Raw genomic sequence first — 20,081 nt, 5'->3', positions numbered from 1 at the left:
CTATCTTAATCTTGGGAAAGGAAACACTTCCAGAAAGTGTGGATTGATTTAAAAATGTCTCTGGGCCTCAGTTTCCTCATCACTAAGAGAATATATAGCATTTACCTCTAATGGTTGGTATGAGGATTAAACAAGGTAATGTATGTAGATTGCAATAAGATACATTATGTTAATCATTGTTTTTAGTAGAGGAGTAGAGTAGCAGTAGTAATAGCTAAACTTTCCATTTCATTTTCCTTACAGTAACCCTATGAAAATCTCTAAGTCATATGAATTTTACCTCCACCCCAATATGATGGATGCAGTTGACTTGCTCAGGGTCACACATCTATTGTCAGAGCATTCAAACTCTGATTTTCTGACTACAAGACCTTGCTGCCTCAATTACTGTGGCCAATGGGGAATAGTGGTATGGTATAGATAAAAATTCTGGGCTCAGTGTCAGAAGCATCTGAGTTTAAATCCTGCCTCAGACATTTGTGTAACCTAGGCAAGCCACTTTCCTTCTTTCAAGCCTCAGTTTCCTTATCTGAAAAATGAGGTGTGTTGGACTTAATGACATCTAAGGTCTCTTTTAGCTGGAAATGTGTTTCTATGAATTAAAGCTTAAATAATTAAAGATTATTTTAAATGCTTTATCAAAGGTTGCCAATGTTCTTGAAAACTTGACCTTCCCCCACCCCTTTTCTGAGATTATCTTCTAGGCAGTTAAAATGTAAAAGCAATTTAAAAATCTTTTTTCCTACTTTAGCATTCTCATTCTCATACTGTCAATCTTTTCTCAGACTACTTCCCTTTTTGATATTTTTCTTTTACTTTGTATAAGACTTTCTGTAATGCCTTATGTGAGTATCATAGTATACCCATTTCTAACAAAATAATTTTGGATTTTTTGATAAAAAATAGCATTAGGTTATAAAGCATGCTTTATAATAAAATTGATCAAAAATCAAAACCAATGTTCCTTTCTTCTTGGTACACACAAGACTATGTACTCCAAACTCTATACTTTCAAAATCACAGCCCACACCTGCCGTATCAATTGTTTTGTTCTCCTGTTATTTACAAAAGCCCCATGAATGAAATCTATATTCTTTTCAGTGTTTACTAAATACTTTTATTTATATTATTTCATTTATTTTTCCTTAGAATCAAGTGTAAGAAAAGTGAAGGGTATTATTACTATTTAACAAATGAAGCTGATCTCCCAATATAACATTCTATATGTCTCGAAATGATTTTTTCCCCCCACTTTGTAACATGTATTTACTTGTGTGCTTGTATTCCCCTCTATCCCCTCACTTCAGAGAGGGGAGTTTTTAATTTTTGTTTTTGTACTCTCCCGTGCTTATGGTAGTGCTAGATGCTTAATATTTGTCAAATTAAATTTTGGGATGTTGCCCAAGATTGTGTAGTTAAGAAGATATATTAGATGACAACACTTAAGACTCCTAGAATGTTGGATTGAATCCAACAAAAACCAGTTAAGGTCAAGCAAGGGATTATAAAGTTTCAATTCACTGATCCACACCATTGCTCTAACAGAGAACTCAGAATACTCGAAAGCATCACAGCCACTTTTGGGAAACTTTTGGGAGACGATTGCTTTTCCTTCTGTGCAAATACTTTCCTACTTCTGCTCCTCTCTGATGCAAAGCAGAAAATCAATCCCTTTCCCCTTTAGTCCTTCAAATCCTTGAAGACACCTTTTACATCCACTCTTTGATTTTCATTCATGTTAAACTGCCCCCCCCCCTCTTCATTTAATCAGTTGGCATGGTCTTCAGTCCTCTCATCTTGGTCAAACTTCTTTGGCTACACTTCTTTACGTCCATGCCATTCTTCAAAAATGGGGATACAACTTTCCAGATGTGATCTGATCAAAATAAGATATGTTGGACACTTTCTAATAATTCAACCTAATACTAATTACATCACCTGTTTTGCCTGCCATGTATCTCCTATCCTTTATTCATTCAGGTTATTTTGGGGTTCATTTTTTGTACCAACCAATTAACTTTTTTATTAGCTATTCCTTTTATCTGTCATGTCACACAACAGAGGGGAGATTTGAATACAAGTTTTTTGATTCCAAATGTCCATGTTCTTCAATACTAATATACAGTCTCATGACAGATTGAAACAAAAAAGTTTGAAGTAGTGGCAGTGGTGTTAGCAGCTTCAGGAAGCCTCGACCACTGGAGATCTCTTTCCTAGCACTGAGGAAAGACAATAGCTTTAGCACACTAGAACTTACAGTCACAATGGAGTGGACATTCTCCTCAGTTCCAGGCTAGAAGAGAACTTGTAGTCAGGTCTCTAAAAACAGCTGCACAAATCTCCTGAAGTTGGAGCATTACAACCTCCACTCTGGAAACAGCCCTACTTTAACAGAGTTAAAAGCTGAGTAAGAAAGGGGCTGAGAAAATGAGCAAACAAAGATTCTGATCATAGTAAATTACTATGGTACATAGTAATTACTATGGTGATAAGGAAGCTCGAAACACACTCAGAAGTTAAAGTTTTACATCTAAAGCCTTCAAAAGAAAAAAAAAAAAAAAACCTGGTCTCAGGCCAAGGAAAAGCTCAAAAGGGATTTCTGAAAATCAAAGTAAGAGTGGAAAAATTGGGAAGTGATGGAAAAGGAAATACAAAAAGCTAATGAGGATATCTTAAATAGCAAAATTGGCTCTACTTAAATATGAAGCATTTCAATTAGAATGATGCATGATTTTTCTTTTTGGTAGCCAGATAATTCATTTTTTACATGTCAATTTAGACACCAATCAGAAAAGGGATAATGACTAACTTGAATCAAAACAAGCCATAATTTAGAAGATGGCTTATTAGTCACATTTCCTAGTCTAGGCAAAGCTCCAAATAAAAAGATGACTACTAGTTTGCAGTAGGATGAACATTCACTTCCATATTCCCCATCCATAAAAAAACCTCAAAGACATCACCAAAAGGGTCAAGTTTATATAGATAGTATTATTCCAAGTGCATCTGGCAATAAAAGCTGTGAGAGAATGATAGCTACTTTCATTTTAAAATATTTGGGAATATTAAATATTGATCTAATATTGTCAATTAACTTCAATTAAGACAGGACAATTGAATATTATGATGTTTCATGGGGCTACTAGTAATTGCAACTGTTTGGATTATTTTGCTGAAAACATTTTAAACAGGCATTAACCCAATCTCTCTTACATCCCACTATTTTGCAGATATGCCCATTTATTGCTGTCATTTTAATATAGTGTGAAAACTTAAGTCCCACATTAGAATAATCTCAGTAATATTCTAGTGCATCTCAGGTTCAGGTTTGCACATAGCTATCTTAGCACTTCAATTTTGAATAAAAGGATCCCTAATTTTTAAAATATGAACTAAATAAGAGAATATATTACTGGATATGGATACAGAATCATGTGCAATAAATTGGTCAAGAGATTAGGCTAAATAAATGTACCTCATCACTTTTGTAATAAACTTGTTTGAAAAAAAAAAATTCCTTTCAGAGTTAAAACACTATGACCAAATTTTAGAACTTCAAAAAAAAAGGACTTTATTCAGAAAGAGAGTTCAGGCTATTCAGGCTAAATTAAGCTTGTTCTTAATTTTTCTTTTCTTTTTGCTAGACTATTAAAATCTGGTCACTCAAAAGTTTTTGGATGGCAGTGATGGTGGAACAAAATTGAAAGCAATTTTAAAAATGAAAGTTGGTTAAGATAAGCCTGAGAATTTTAATCCCATATTTCATTTCTGTTTACAATTGATAGCCAAGAGCTGGTTTCTAGGAGATAAAGAATCTCTTTAGTCATTAGCAAGCTGAGGGATGGAAAGAGAACAAAAACTCAGAGAGGCATTTCTTCAAGTCTTGTTTAAATTGGGACTTCAATAACAATTCCAGCCTAAGGAACAAGCCAAACTTCAAAATGTCAAAGTTCTGCAATTTAATTGAGATGGGCAATTCTTCTGTCTTCTGCCTACAAAGACCCAAATCCCTTCATGCCTTTATTCTCAGTGAGTTCCTAGAGCCAGCACTGAATACCAATAAATGTAATACTTACATAAATGGCCTATTTGCATAAGACAGATTTTTTTCTACCACAGATTTTAACTCTAATATTGGGAGGAAAGGGGAATTGAAGTACATGATTCTTAAGTTTGTGATTTCTTAGTTCAGTTGGTAATAACATGGTAGAAATAATGGTAAGAACATGTGTATATCCAGAGAAGTGTGTCAAAGACCATATTTCTCAAAATAACTATGTTCTACTAAAGTCAGGACTGGCATTTTATCCTGATCAAAAGAAAACATTATCGATATTGACACCAATGAAAATAAATATAACTTATTTGGAAGCAAGTATTATAAGAAATAAAACTCAGCAATTTCCTTTGATTGGGCTAGAGTTTAATGAAATTTACCACTGTGACAAATTAACCATATTTGTAAGAAAAAAAAAAACTAGCTTTTATTGAGAAGTTTAAATCACTCAGCTTTATGATGCCTCTTACCCCTTAAAGCACTATGTAAATGTGAGTTATCCTTATTAACAATATGCTCAGGGGATTAAGTTCTCAAAACAGAATAAACAAGTCATTTTTAAAAAATTGAATTATCCTATAACTTGAAGGTACTGTACATGTAGTCTACAGGCCATTTATGGATCTTCCCTTCCCCACCCACCCTCAACCTCTGCTTAACATTTTCAGGTCATCTAGTGGAATGAAGTTAAACATGAGAGAAATTGTTTTTATTCTAAAGAAGAACCTATGTGATTTTTTTTTTTTTTATTTGCAATATTTATAAATGAATAATGTGTATTGTGGCTTGGTGGAGAGAGCACTAGAATTGGATTTGGAAGACCTGGCCTTAAGTACCAGGTTTGGCCCTTTTACTAGCCTTGTGACCTCTGGGAGATAATTCAACTCTATATATAGTTTCTTCATGTGTGAACGGAAGAAAATAACACCTGTACTACCTGCCTCACACAGGGCTGTTGTGAGCAAAGCACTTCGTTAATTTTGAAAGTGCTCTATAGATTTGAGGTTTGTTTTTTGCTTTTAATGAAAGGTGTGATAATCAAGTTAAAATCACCTAGTAAAGAATGCCCTTTATTAAATGTAGCTTTGAATAGATTAAGGTGAATTTCCTAAAATATTAAATTACATCCTGGTATAGTGGAACGAAGAGACTTGAGTTCAAATCCCACCTCTGATCAATTCTTCCTAGTTGTGTGATCACAGTGAGAGAAATTACAAGATCTCTCAGAGCCCTGGTTCCTAAACTTAAGATAAAAATACTTGTACTATCTACCCTCACAGGACTATCATGAGGAAAGTGATTTGTAAACCATAATACCATAGAAAACATGAATTGTTGTTATTACATCCATTTAAAGGCTAGAACTGACATATCTTGGAGATAAAAAATAAAAATTTAATCCCAATAAGATATTTGTTTTAATCGCTTATCATCCAGCTCCGTTAAGTGGACATCAGTTACTGATTTATTGCTTTTAATATGATGAAACACCAGATTTGACATCTAAATTAGCAATATGATACAAGTACATTTTATCTTTGTCTTTGTAGAGGACATGAATGTCTATATAAAAAGAGACTGTAGCAGATGCCTCCTAGAATCAACCAGTTCTTGTAAACATTGTATTTGTGCAGATTTTCATACTTTGATTTTAAAATTGAGAACAATAAGATTAAAGGCAAATTTAGTAGCCAAAAAAAAAAGTAAAAAAAAAAAAAAAAAAGTCCAGTTTCACATCCTGCAACATATGGTGTACCTCTTCTCCCTCCAAGGGGAAAAAAAAAAAAAAAAAAAAAATCCCCTCACTCCAGAGACAAAAACAAAACAAAAACCTAGCAGCATATTTTCAAAAAAAAAAAAAAAAAAAAAAAGAAAAGAAAAAGAAAAAAAAAAGAAAATATAAAATGTTTCAGTTCTCTCTTCCCCCCTCATCAAAAACCAAACAAAAATAAAGTGCAGCACCCATAAAAGTGTCAAGAAAACAGCCAAGTTCTTCCTTTTTTTTTTTCTTTTTTGTAACAAAATAGCACTTGGCCTTAGCAGTCTTAACTGAACTATACAGTGTCCATCATTTTTGGTTCATCATCCTCTTTATGAACCACTGAATTTAAGCTGCAGAGCGCTGTATTTGTACAATACTGAAGATAATCTGGATTCTGGAACAGAGAAATGGAAGAAAAGCACAAAAAGTCAGTTTTATGAAAGTTAATGCAATAAGACCTTCCCAGTTTTACATTGTTTCTTCCAAGAAAAATATGAACACGATGATTTCAACTATTCAACAATTCAGTATCAGGTAATGCATGTGATTTTAGTTCCTCAACTTTCAAAAACCAATGGAAAGAATGTGACAATTTCAGAAATTAAATGCAGTCAGCAAATATATCAAGACATTCTCAAAAGAATTTTTTTTAAATGCAGTAATATTTAAATTTAACAAATTTAATTTACAAATTGAATAACAAATGCCATATTAGTAAATCCTGAAAACAATTTGAATTGTAGAAAAATATTGAATAGATGGAGGAAAAAGAGCCTTCTTTAGCACCTAAATTTTGTCTGTTCAAAGTCAAACCTTAAAGGTAATGTTATTTTGTTTTTACTGAAGGATAATGACCCACAAAAATAAAACCAAGAACATCAATTGAAGGGCTCGTAAAACTCAATTTCAGATTCTAAAAATTATTTTTACAGATGGAAAAATATAAAACATCCCAATTTATCTACAAGCAGCATTTCAGAAAAATCATAATACTCTACTCAAGAAATATGAGGAGGTTTCATTTCATTGATCCTTAAAAAAAAAAATGCCTATTTTCATGCATGATATGTGCTAAATGGTGAATATGCTGTTTTATATTGTAGGCAGAGCAGTATGACAAAGATATCAGGGAGGGGAAAGAAATGGTAAGAAAAGTGGGAGTAGGAATGGCAGTGATTGGGGGAGGGGTGCTTCAGAAAAATGGCACAAAAAGACAGACAATACAATACATAAGGAAATTCAAATATACAACATACCAATATTTAAATATGTAACAAAATTAAAGATTAACTACATTAGTATACTTATTAAGATGGGAACATTTTAAGTCATGACTACTCATTTAGTAACAATGACAGGAATGATTATTTCTCCACACTTACCTGTGGTAAGGATTCTAGTACACCTATAGATCCAACACCAATGTGGGGAACATGATTCTGAACTGACATAGGTTGAAAACTTTGTGATTGAGAATAGAGTCTTACTCTTGACTTGAATGCTTCAAGTTCATTTTTGAAGGCTTCAAAATAACCCTCTTCCTCAGCCTGGAAAACGAAAGAAAAAAAAAAGTCTATTTTAAAATTTCAAGATTTTTTTCAAGTACAGTAAATGGATTCTAAGACTACAAGAGAATTCTTGTTATATATAATATGCTCAGAAAACTTTTATGTTGGAAAGGTTAGGTATCATCCAGTGTCTGGATAGAATTTTTTATAAAAGCATTGATTATCTTCTCCTTTAGGTTCTACTTTGTAGCAGTGCTATCTCTGTACACTCTGTCAGAGTTGTCAGATTATAAAGCTCTTTGAGGGCAGGGCTATTATGTTTCATTTTTGTACCTCCCCAACTCCAAGTAAAGTAGTAACAAATGCACATTTAAATTGTGTTTGCAGGTTCAGAAATATCTTTCTAGTTAGGGAGGCACTTTAAGGATGAAAATACTTGCCAAAAAAAATTAAATAGCAACTAAATTTCAGAGAATTTCAAAGCATGTTTCCTGAGTCTGTCTCTCATGCACATTTTCTATTGCATTCAGTTTGCTGAGAAATTGAAGGCTTAGAGAGACTGAATGAAACCTTGTCTCCTGCAAAGAAGACCTGAAAGCTCAGGAAGACAACTCTTCCTCCTCAATCAAGAGGCTCTGGATATCTGGGAGCACTTATTACTGCAATGGCCTTTCTGGATGATTCGCAGGCTTCCTTGTAGATTTTGAGAGAGCACAAGACTTCAGAGAAAGCTTTTCCATTTCTCTAATGCATGAGGATTGAGAAGTCAAATCTCAAAAGCTGATACTTGGTGGCTTTTCCTCAAGTCTGTTTCCACTCTATCCTGTACCACAAGCAACTGTGAATAGCCCTTCTTGGTGCTGACATCCGGAGATGTTTATTCATTTTTGAATTAAGCCTTTTAGGGTTAAGATGGCACAACATGGTCTATTCAAAAGAATTGTTTCTTTTCAAGCATAAAATACAACTACATTCAACAAGCTACAGAAACAACTAAAACTTGCTATATCTTCCCCAAAGCACTCTATTTTTGCAGGCTTACCTTTTTTAGGACCCTAAAATTCACCCTTCATATGTAAAATTATTTCACTCACAACTCACAACAAATTTTTATATGAGAAAATCCATAACAGAACAAAAATCTTTCCCAGATTTTCCTTTATGTCTTTTATTTTTTCTCTTTAAAAATTTGTACTGAAACTTTTTTCTTCTATTCTTTACAAGGCTAACACTTCATAACAACACCCTTCTTCGTTTCCATTCAAAAGAACTCTCCTTGTATCAAAGATGCACTGTTAACTTTCTTCACATTTTTTATACACCTCTGAATAGGTATATTTTGTCATATTTACTTTACAATCACTCCCCAGAGAAAATTATTTTTTGTATATCTTTCTCATTGTCTTTCAGACCCCAATAGCTTCCATCTGTTCCAAGGTTGATGTATATTTTTTCTTTCAATTCTTCAAAGTTACTTAGAAAATTGAGGAGGGAACATACAAAATCATAGAATTTCAGATCACAATGATCATCTAAAAAATATTCATGTAAAAAAATATATTATATCTCAACCACTACATACTCATTAAGTGATGTTTCAGTCTCTACACAAAGACTCCAATGTAAAGTAGCACTTTCTACTTTTACACAGCACAGAAGCATGATCTGTTTCTTTCATCAAGCTCCGATATGTCTCTCTGTAACTTCCCCTCATTGCTCCAGATTCTGTTCTCTAGAGGCCAAACAACGTGTGTGACCTCTTTTTCACATGAGAGTCCTACAAATACTTGGAAATGGCTATGGCTATCCTGAAGCCTCAGAGTAGAGGAAGAGCATTGGGCTTGGAGTCAGGAAGAATGGGCTTCAGACACTTCCTAACTGTATAACTGGGCAAATCCCTTAGTCTCTCTTCACTTAAATCCCCTAGAGAGATAAGAAACTCCGTGGTCAACAGGGACACGGAATGAGACACAACTGAACAACTTCCTCTTAAATCTTCTATAGACACAATAACATCATTCTTTTGTGATGTACATAGGCTTATACAGTCAGGGCCGAATAGTCCTCTTTATAGGCTCTCCAGACTTTCAGTGTCGTTCCCAAATTGTAGTGTCTAGAACCAATCACAATACTCCACATATCCTCTGAATAAAGCAGATGACAACTCTCACATTCTTATTCTTGGAAACTTGTAAATAACACCAAGATGAAATTAGCTTTCTTGATTGTCATATCCGGTGCTTAGCATTGTGCCTTGGACATGGCAAACAATTAATAAATGTATTTGATTTTTAATTAATATTACATTGTTGATTCAACTGAACTGAAGTGCACAGAAGCCATAATATCCTTTTCAGAAAACCACTGCCCAATTAATTACCTTACCTGGAGCCTTCATTTATGTAAAGACTTTTAAACCCAAGGGTGGAATTTGGGTTTCCTGTTAAATTTCAATGTATTAGATCCAGCCTAATGTTCTAAATAAATTATAAAAATTTAAAAACAAGCCCAGCAAAAACAAAGTATAACAAACTCAATCCTTTTGTTTATATTGAAGAAATCATCTTCAAAACTTGTTAGGATCATTTCTTCATTAGTTTTTTTATTCATTTATTACCTCTACCTAGTTATTTTTTTAATTTATGCAATACACCCTTTTGGGGAGAACCCTGATAGATAAAAAATAATGAAATGAATATTTCAAAATTTGACTTCCTTATCACAACAATTTATTGTTTTGGCTAATCAAGGTTAACTTGATTTTTTTTTTTTTTTTTGGAACTATTTGAAAAGGGACTAAAATATGCATATCTGGTTAGAAACAAACATCCAAAAAAAAAGAGAATACTCTTTGGCATTAAAACTATAAGCCAAATTTGTAAGACAATGTCCCACCCTCTTCCTACAATGAATGCTTGTTCTTTCCTGACCCTGACACTTCTAATGCATAAGTTACTGAACCTCTCTGAATCTTTCTTTTCCTTATCTGCAAAATGGAAACATTATGATTTTTTTTGGGGGGGTGAGGAAAATTTTTTTTGGTAAACCTTAAGGTAATATATGAGTTACTTATCTCTCCATGGCATGACACATCAAGGAATGATATAATTAGGGCACCAGGCCCTAATTATACATTGTTACATTGTGAGGTCCTGCCTTTCTTCCAGGGCAATAATAAAAATCTAGCTTAACTAGAATCAATTTCAAAATAAGGGCATTAATACATGAATGTGGTTGAAGGAGTTGACTTTTGTCTAAGTTAGACAAGTTAACAAGTCTCTAACTTAGACAAAAGTCAACTCCTTCAGCCACATTCATGTATTAAAGCCCTTATTTTGAAGTTAATTCTTTTTTTTTTTTTTTGCTGAGGCAATTGGGATTAAGTGACTTGTCCAGGGTCACACAGCCAGGAAGTAATAAATGTCTGAGGCCAAATTTGAACTCAGGTTCTCCTGATTGAAGTTAATTCTTTACTATTGTGAGTCTTGAACAAAGTTCTAAACCCTTATAGCAGTCTGGAGAAATTTAATTTAACACTAAGTTTGTTGCTTATAGTGAAAATGAAAATATGATCTTTTCCCTAAACCAGTTTACATATCCCTCAAAATCTATTCCTTTTTTGGGTCTATGGGCCCCAACTCCTGCTCTAAATTCTTTCCTCTATGCTCACTTCTTTTGAGGTCAAAGGGACTATATCTGCCCCTACCTGGGTTCAACCCTATCATGCTCTGGATGACCTTCCCTTCCTAGAAATGAATCACAAAGCTCTCTTATATCTAACCCTGCTTCTATTTGTTTAGGGTTAATTACGTGATTAGGAAAAAAAAGTGATCTGTGTCTAACTCATAGTGGACAATTATCCTTGGTTCTGCCTACTTCCTAGTAAACTCTTCTTTAGTTTTCATCTTTGGAAACTGGTTTTGTAGAATCCAATTTTCACAATAATTAAAAAGATTATTTTTTAGTTTACTTTTCTGTAGGATTTTTTGGGGGGTAATATTGTAATGAACCATGAATTTCCGATCACCAATTGCTACTCATTTTGGCTAGTGCCTAAATCCAAAACAATGTGAAGATCAAGACTAGTTAAGATTTGAATCATCCACATGTTTCAACTTGATTTATGCTTCACAGCACAAAATTAGTGAGCTTTGCTTAAATTTTCAAAATAATAAGTACAATATTCTGGTGGTGGGGTATCTAGGTGGCGCAGTGCATAGAGCACTATCCCTGAAGTCAGGAGGACCTGAGTTCAAATTTGATCTCAGACACTTCAACACTTCTTAGCTGTGTGACCTTAGGTAAGTCACAAACTCAATTGCCTCAGGGAAAAAAAAAAAAAAAAAAAAAGATTTTGGTGCTACATTTCTCTTTTCCTGTCCCCTATTGTCTTTCTTTCCAGCCCCCAATAAAAAGGACCCTTTCAATGCCCCTATCATGGAATTTATAGTGATCATAGTAGCAATGTCTTGCCATAGAAACATGGCAGATGGTTCCATTGAAAGCTTTTGACAGGGTTATTGCAGATACAATCTAAAGTTTTCACTTAATTGCTTTTAGCTACTTACTTTGGCTTTCTGAAAAAATAAACGAAAACACCCTCGGGGATCCACATTACAGTTTTTGGCCATTTCCATAATAAACTGCATTACGACGGCTTGATGTGCTACTTGTTCCATTAGAGCCCCTTTCTGAAAAGAAATTGATTGAACTTTTATAAAAAGCTCTAACAAAAATATGGTTAATAGGCATCTACTAAAATGGTATAATGTTTTGTATTCAGAGACATTTCAGTCTGTGCCCTGTTACTGATAATGTATCTAAATTTGCATGACTTTTTTTCAATTTTGCTTAAAATTTTCCATTATTTTCTTCTTAAAAAAATGTTTTTGATTTTTCAAAATAGATGCAAAAATAGTTTTCAACATTCATCTTTGCAAAACCTTGTGTTCCAAAATTTTCTCCCTCCCTTCCTTAAACAGCAAATAATCCAATGTATGTTAAGCATGTGCAATTCTTCTATACATATTTCCACATTTATCATGCTGCATAAGAAAAACCAGATCAAAAAGAAAAAAAAAAAAAAACGAAAGAAAAAAAAACAAGCAAGTCAACAACAACAACAACAACAAAAAACATAGTGAAAATACTATGTTGTGATCCACATTTAGTCCCCAGTCCTCTTTCTGGATGTAGATGGCTCTCTCCATCACAAGTCTATTGGAACTGGGCCTTTATCATTACAATTGTTGAAAAGAGCCAAGTCCATCACAAATGATTATCACATAATCTTGTTGCTATGTATGATGTTCTCTTGGTTCTACTCACTTCACTTAGCATCAATTCATGTAAGCCTCTCTAGGTCTTTTTGAAATCAACCCGATTGTTTTTTATAGAACAATAATATTCCATTACATTCATATACCATAACTCATTCAGTCATTCCCCAATTAATGGGCATCCATTCAGTTTCCAGTTCCTTGTCATTACAAAAAGGGCTGCTGCTACATACATTTTTGGCATGTGTGGATTTTTTCCCCTTTTTTATGATCTTTGGGATATAGACCCAGTGAAGACATTGCTGGATCAAAAGGTACAGGCATAATTATAAAATAAAATAATAATAAAAGGCATAATTCTAAATTGCTCTCCAGAATGACTGGATCAGTTCACAACTCCACCAACAATGTATTAAGTGTCCCAGTTTTCCCATCCCCCTCAATATTTATCATTTAATCTTTTCCTGTCATCTTAACCAATCTCAGATTGGTTATATTTAACAACTATTTGGACTGCATTTTTGTATAAATTAGCTTGAGAGCTTTCAGAGAGATTTTGGAAAGCCATACATTTCTGTTTTTATTTACCAACCAGAATATGAATGAACCAACTCTCCTTTACAATTATGTCTAAATAAAATCTACAAACACATGTGGGATCTTCTAATTTATTGATCACAAGTGTCTCTCTAATAAAGATGCAAAAAACCCAAAACAAAATAGGTTAAACAAACCAAAGTATTTCCAAGGTCCCAGAAGCTCATGGTTTACAAAATACCTTTTCAGCTTCTAGATGAAAACACCATAAGATGAGATACTTAGCAGTTTCTTCACATACAAGGTATGGCTGGTCAGACAAGAACCTCTGACTATCATCCCATCGACTTAGCATACCTAACAGAAAAGAATTAAAATGTAAATGACAAGCATTTTTGGACTCTGGGATGAAATGATGTTTAAAAATAATTTCATTTAAAATGGATACAAAATATAGAAGCATATTACTATAGAAAATAGAAAACTAGAGGCTAAAAAAGCACCTGGTTATTTCCTAATTGCTTATTTTTGTTTGTTTGGTTTGTTAAAGATAATATTTTAAAATAACATTAAAAAACTTTTCAAATAGATGTGTACTGCTGTAGGAATCATTCAAATGATACAATATCATAGCTCATACTCTTTATTAGTTGTGCGACTCTAAAGAAATCAATTAACTGCTTCATGCCTCAGTTACCTCAGTAAAATGAAGGGGTTAGATTTTAGGGCCTTTAAAAGTCCTTTCCAGACCTAAAACTATGATTCTAAGTTGTTTCAACAATATAAAGAGTTAGGTTTTCCTAAATTTCAACTAATAAGCAAAAAGAAATTTAAGCTTCATAGATCTCAGTTTGACACTATGATACAAACATCATTACCTCCATTTTATAGATGGAGAACCTGAGGCTCAGAGACTTAAGTTGAGACCTGAACTCATTCTTCTTACTTATGAAATCCCTTCAAAGAGTTGAAAATAGTTAAAATAGCTCAGGATTAAGGATTCAACTAAACCTTAGTGATATAGTCTTCAGGAAAAAGCAGCAAAAAGTTGTGGAAGCCATACTGGATTTAGAGACAAGAGTCTGAATCTTGGTTATTTAAAGTGTGACCATAGACAAGCCATAACTTTCTGAGTCTCAGTTTTCTTCTTGAAAACAAAAGAGAATTGGGGAGAGAGGAGGAAGGGCTACTCTATTTACTCCCAAAGTTTTTCCTACCCCTATTATATGGTATTATTTAAAATTTCAGAGGAAGAAGAGATTACTTCTCATGGAAGAGTATTAGCAAAAACTTAGTAGAAGTTGAGAGCTGGGCTTAGATAAACAAGTACTAGGAGACTAAATAAGGAAGCAGAATAAAGTTATACAAAAAGCAATACATTTGAGGTCCTAGTCCCAGCTCTGCCATTAAACAGCTATATGACTTTGGATAAGTTATCTATCCTCTGGAGAACTCAGTTTCTTCACCTGTAAAATAAATGGTTGGACTACATGATTTTGAAGGTCCACTGTAGCTCACACATCCTGATTCAAAAATTACATAATAGAAAAAGGAAGGGGAAGATTGGAGAAGTCTACAATTTGAATGAGCTTGATAAACAGTCAAATATAAAAAGGAAATGACATATTCCAGTTCATCCAATAAAATATTAGTGCTAAGAACCAATTCATTCATCCATCTTGTGTCTTTGGCCACGTTTTTAATTCAAAATGTTTCTCTCTCCCTTTCCCTCCACATTTTGATAGTATTTTATTTTCCCAAATGCATATAAAAATGATTTTCAACTCTTTTTTGTAAAATTCTATGCTCCAAATTTTTCTTCTTCCCTTCCTTACCACCTACTCTCAAGACAGCAAACAATTTAATATAAATTACATGCAATTCTTTTAAACATATTTCCTTATTTGTCATGTTGTGCAAGAAAAATCAGAAGAAAAAACCACTATAAAGAAAAAAACGAACGAGCAAACAATAACAACAAAAAATGGGTGAAAATACTATGCTTCAATCCACATTCAGTGTCCATTTTGGATATGGATGGCATTTCCATCACAAATCTAATTAGAATCACCTCATTGCTGAAAAGAATCAAGTCCATCACAATTGATTATTACACAATCTTATTGTTAGTGTGTACAATGTTTTCTTGGTTCTACTCATTTCACTCAGTATCAGTTCATGTTATGTCTCTCCTGGCCTTTTTGAAATCAGCCTGCTGGTACTTTCTTATAGAACAATATTATTCCGTTACTTATTCAGTCATTCCCCAATTGATGGGCATCCACTCAATTTCTAATTCCTTGCCACTACAAAAAGGGCTGCTACAAACATTTTTGTACATATGGGTCCTATTACCTCTTTTATGATCTCTTTGGGATACAGATCCAGTAGAACCAACTACTAGATCAAAGGGTATGTAGTGTTTGATAACTGTTTGGGTATAGTTCCAAGTTGCTCTCCAGAATCGTTGGATCATTTCACAATTCCACCAACAATACAACAGTCCCTGTTTCCCACATCCCCTCCAATATTTATCATGATTTCCCCCTGTTACCTTAGGTAATTTGAGGTGTGAAGAGGCACCTCAGAGATGTCTTAGTTTGCATTTCTCTAACTAATATGATTTAGAGCATTTTTCATATGACTAGAAATGGTTTTAATTTCTTTGTCATAAAATTGTTCTTATCATTGAAAATTGTTTCATATCAACTGGGGATTAGCTAGTATTCTTGTATTCTTATAAATCTGACTCAGTTCTCCATATATTTTAGAAATATTTAAAAATAGTTTCTCTGCTTTTTGCTTCCTTCTAATCTTAGCTACTTTGCTTTTGTTTGTGCGAAATCTTTTTAATTTAATGTAATGATGTCTATTTCAACACAATGTAAATATACTGTTAACACTGAGCCTTTCTAATCTCTATAATTAAAATATCACTGAAATCCACCTGCATTATAAAAAATTGTACTCATTTGAAAATTTAGTTGCTATTTGGTATTTGATTTTGAAGACAGCAAAAGATACAAATTCAGTTTATAGTCCACTCAAAATCCTTGAGGTCCTACACCAAACAGTTAATTCCTTCCCAAAGCAACAAGAGTAAAAAATGAAATGATAAGTAATCAGCTTATATTTTTGTTTTGCTCAGCTCTTTACTATAGAGAAATCATTAAGCAGAGGTCTACTTTGGGCCCCATTCAAGTACCAAGAGACAGTTTCACTGAAATAGCAGTGTTGTTTTATGCTATAATACATTAAAGTACCACACTACATCAACAGATGACAGCCAAAATAAAGAGACACTCCCAAGTCTTATTGAATGTTATACTGAACTTATCAAAATTCAATGGATTATTAATATCACACTAGAAATTACTTCAAAGTAATGAAGGCAAGGTCATGTTTTTAATTTTAAAATATTACTAATGCAACCATAACAAAGAATAATTTATTTATATAATCTCACAAATTATATACAAATAGTTTCTTATACAGCTTCTCTGTACACAAATGGCTACCACCCTAATTTAGGTCTTCCAAGCCTTAACATTTGCTCTAATGCTATGACCTTTAGATTCCTAGAAACTATCAGATACCCAAATAATGTCCTCTAAGGACTCCTTCATCCTTAGGACTTTTAAGGCTTTCCCATGAATTTTAGATGTTCCATTAGTCTTATATTTAGAATATGAGAAAAACTTTTTGAGAGTAGGACTTTTTTTTTTCCTAATGATATTCTCAGAATTTAGTAGAGTGCAGCAATCATTTAATAAATGCATTTTTTTTTCATTCAGTTCCTCTTCACCTATTGCTTGGATTGTTAATTTCTCATAATTGGTATCCTTGCCTCAAAGTGTATCCTCTCTGTATTGCATTTTCCATATAGCTGTCAAAGTAATTTTCCTAAAATGAAAGTCTGATTACATTACTCTCAAATGCACTCCCATCTTTCAGAATGCACTATATTTCCTTCAAAATTCTATTCATGTGACACACACTTCATGAGAGTTTTCTAATCCTCAAGAGACTCTCATTTTTGTCTTTATATCTCTAGGACCTAGCACAGTGAATGTATGAATGAAAAAGCATTTAAATATGAAATTACATATGAAAAATACTGTGCGCTATGATGAAACAAAATATTGCTATGGTGATACAAATTCTAACAATACATAAATAGAATTCTGATGCAGTTTACTAGCAGATAGGTTCAGGATATGGAGGATAGGGAGACAGATGTAATATCTGGTGGGTCTCCATCTCACCAGAAGAAATAGAACTGGTGCCAATCATATCCAATTAGTATGAGCAGTTAAAACAGCCCAGATGGAGCTAAGTGCTGAGAACAGGTTAAGAGGAAGACTAATGTACTTTTAAGTGTCTTTTTATCCCATAGGCTAAAACCAGATCTGAAAGGACAGACTTGGGAGTCAGGAGAGATCTTAACTTAAAGCCTAACTTGTCACTAGCTATGTGACTGGACAAGTCATGTAACCTAATAACCTCCACAGTACCACAGAATTAGGGCTGTCTACATTATTAAGCTAATTTGTCAATCACAATATTCTCTCTTTTCCCGATTATCTATTTGGTTAATAAATTTAATTTTAAAAAATAAATTTGATTTTAAAAAATAGAAATTATTTAACATGTGAAACCAGAATAGAAATGTTTTGTTTCTTTTGTCATAGGAGTAATGTAAAAAAGGTAGCTAGGTTTGTAAAAGCCAATCCCATGTTCAGATAAGTTAACAAATTCTTATTTGTATATATGTCACCTTTGATACAGCTGCACATAAATTTATGGAATAGGGAAAGTTTTCATATGGATCCATAATCCCATCTTTCAAAGTTCAGGGAAGAGAAACATTTAGCCAATTCACCACAAAAACTGACTCACTGAATATACAGGACAGAAACCAAACTGGTAAATTTAAGCCCTGCCAGTCATAGTTATGACCTGGGGTCCAGGGGCTTAATTCAGCTTTGCAGTAAGAATGGCTAACAACTATAGAACTAAAGGTCAGGATCAAGGTTGCCTCTCCACTAGTTGTTGCCCATTGCTCTTAATAGTTTTGTTTCAAGAAAAGGCATCTATGATAGCTGAGCTAGTTCAAATAATTTAATTGGTGATCTCATTAGCTACCATAGATTTACTTATCATCTCTATGCAGAAAAGCCTTAGGTTTGTTTATTCAACCCTAATCTTTCTCTTGACTACTGTCTTTTGTTTTCACAACTGTCTACTGGACTTTTTCAAAGGATAGCCTAGCATTTCATTATGTCCAAAACTGCATTTATCTTCCTGCTCTCTTTTCCTCTCCCCCAAACTTTCCTCTTGTCACGGGTACTACCTTTCCTAATGGTCATCCTCTTTTTTTCCCATCCTCCATACTGAGCCAAAGTCCTATAGATTCTATCTTCACAATATCTCCCCTTCTCTCCTCTGAGAGTGCCATCACCTTGATAGATGCTCTCATCACCTCTAACTAGAATACTCCAACACCATGCTAGATCTTTGCCTCAAGTTACTCCCTATTCCAGTCCATTTTCCATTCAGCTATCAAATTGATCTTCCTAGAATGCAAATTTTATCATGTCTCTTCTATTCACTAAATGCCAGTGGTTTTCTATTACCTTCTGGATCAAATTTAAAACTAAGTTTGCCTTTTAAACCCTTAATAACTTGGCTTCTTGCTATTTTTCCTTTCTTCTTACATTTTACTAACTTCCATATGCTCTATAATACAGTAACTAATCTCCTTGCTTTTCCTCTTACCAGACTCTTCATTTCCTGACAGTGCATTTTCACTGGCTGTCAACCATGTCTGGAATTCTCTCTTTCCTTATCTCAACCTCTTCACTTCTTTCAAGACTCAGTGAAATCCCACTTCTACAAGACCACTTTTTCAGGCATCTTTATTGATGCCTTCCCTAAGATTATCTTCCTTTATTGTGTATCTAAACACATTTGTTTGAGTGTCTCTCCATGTCTCCGTCTTCTCACTCCCCCCAACCTTCCCCAATTGTGAGCTCCTTAAGGATAGGGACAATTTTGTTTTTCTTTGTATTCCCAGCAGTTATCATAGTGCTTGGCACATAGTAAGTAATTAATTAATGTTTGTTGACTTGACTTGAACAAGTGGATTAAAGGCCTATCTTTGATCCCTGACAAAATGATCATTATCAAGTTTGTATCAATGCTCTGAAGCCAGGCTCAGTTTGTAAGTTGTGGGAAAATAACGGTGCTGGATCTTACCTCCCATCAGGTTTAAATGATTTCAATGATCAAATATGGAATGGAGAGAATTACAAACATGGCAAGGGGTTTAAATTTTTGGTACTCACATTTCAATCATTGGTCAAGAGCCAAAGAGCTACTGTTCCGTGCACAGAACACTTCATCTCATCTCTGTCACTTTGTATATGCAAGGATGACATTCATCCTTCATCCTCAACTTGCCTCACAAAATTTTTAGATTCCTTCAAGCTCACCTCAGTTGGTACCTCCTAGGAAAATCATGCTATATTCCCTAATAGAATATAAACATCTTCAGGTCAGGAATTCTTTTGTTTCATCTTTGTGTCCTTAATGCCTAGCACAGTGCCAGTCTTATTAGAGACATTCAGTAAATGCTTGTTGCTAAATATAGAAAACAAGGCCAAGTTTGGTTATTTTTATCTTAATGACAATTTTTTTCTTGGTTAATTAAAAAAGTTAAATGTTAAAATGACTATTGAAAGTATTTAAACTATGAAAGAAAAAAATTCTACCTAACTTGGAATCTATGAATCTTAAAAATGTTTTTGAAAAATATATTTCAACATAATTACTTCCTCTGTAATCTTGTTATTTTATGCAAAATTATTATTCTAGAGTGGTCCATAGATTCCACCAAGCTAGTCAATGACACAAAAAGGAGGAATATAATGAAGGTG

The 20,081-nt window shown here is 33.7% G+C and overlaps 1 protein-coding gene across 1 annotated transcript in view; it reads right to left on the bottom strand.

The window, feature by feature from the left end:
* Positions 1–5,910: 5,910 nt before the first annotated feature.
* CDC37L1 (cell division cycle 37 like 1, HSP90 cochaperone) overlaps positions 5,911–20,081 on the bottom strand; it is a 31,659-nt gene continuing 17,488 nt past the window's right edge. Inside the window, exons 4-7 of the mRNA XM_074282843.1 lie at positions 13,385–13,500; positions 11,896–12,018; positions 7,202–7,366; positions 5,911–6,213 (exon numbers count right to left, since the gene is read on the bottom strand). Of these exons, the coding sequence (XP_074138944.1) occupies positions 6,112–6,213; positions 7,202–7,366; positions 11,896–12,018; positions 13,385–13,500 (506 nt within the window). The 3' untranslated portion in view covers positions 5,911–6,111. The remainder of the gene's footprint in view (positions 6,214–7,201; positions 7,367–11,895; positions 12,019–13,384; positions 13,501–20,081) is intronic.

Source organism: Sminthopsis crassicaudata, chromosome 1 (genome assembly GCF_048593235.1).
Source record: "Sminthopsis crassicaudata isolate SCR6 chromosome 1, ASM4859323v1, whole genome shotgun sequence".
In the NCBI taxonomy this organism is placed as follows: Eukaryota; Metazoa; Chordata; class Mammalia; order Dasyuromorphia; family Dasyuridae; genus Sminthopsis; species Sminthopsis crassicaudata.
This window is presented reverse-complemented; position numbering and strand designations above follow the sequence as displayed.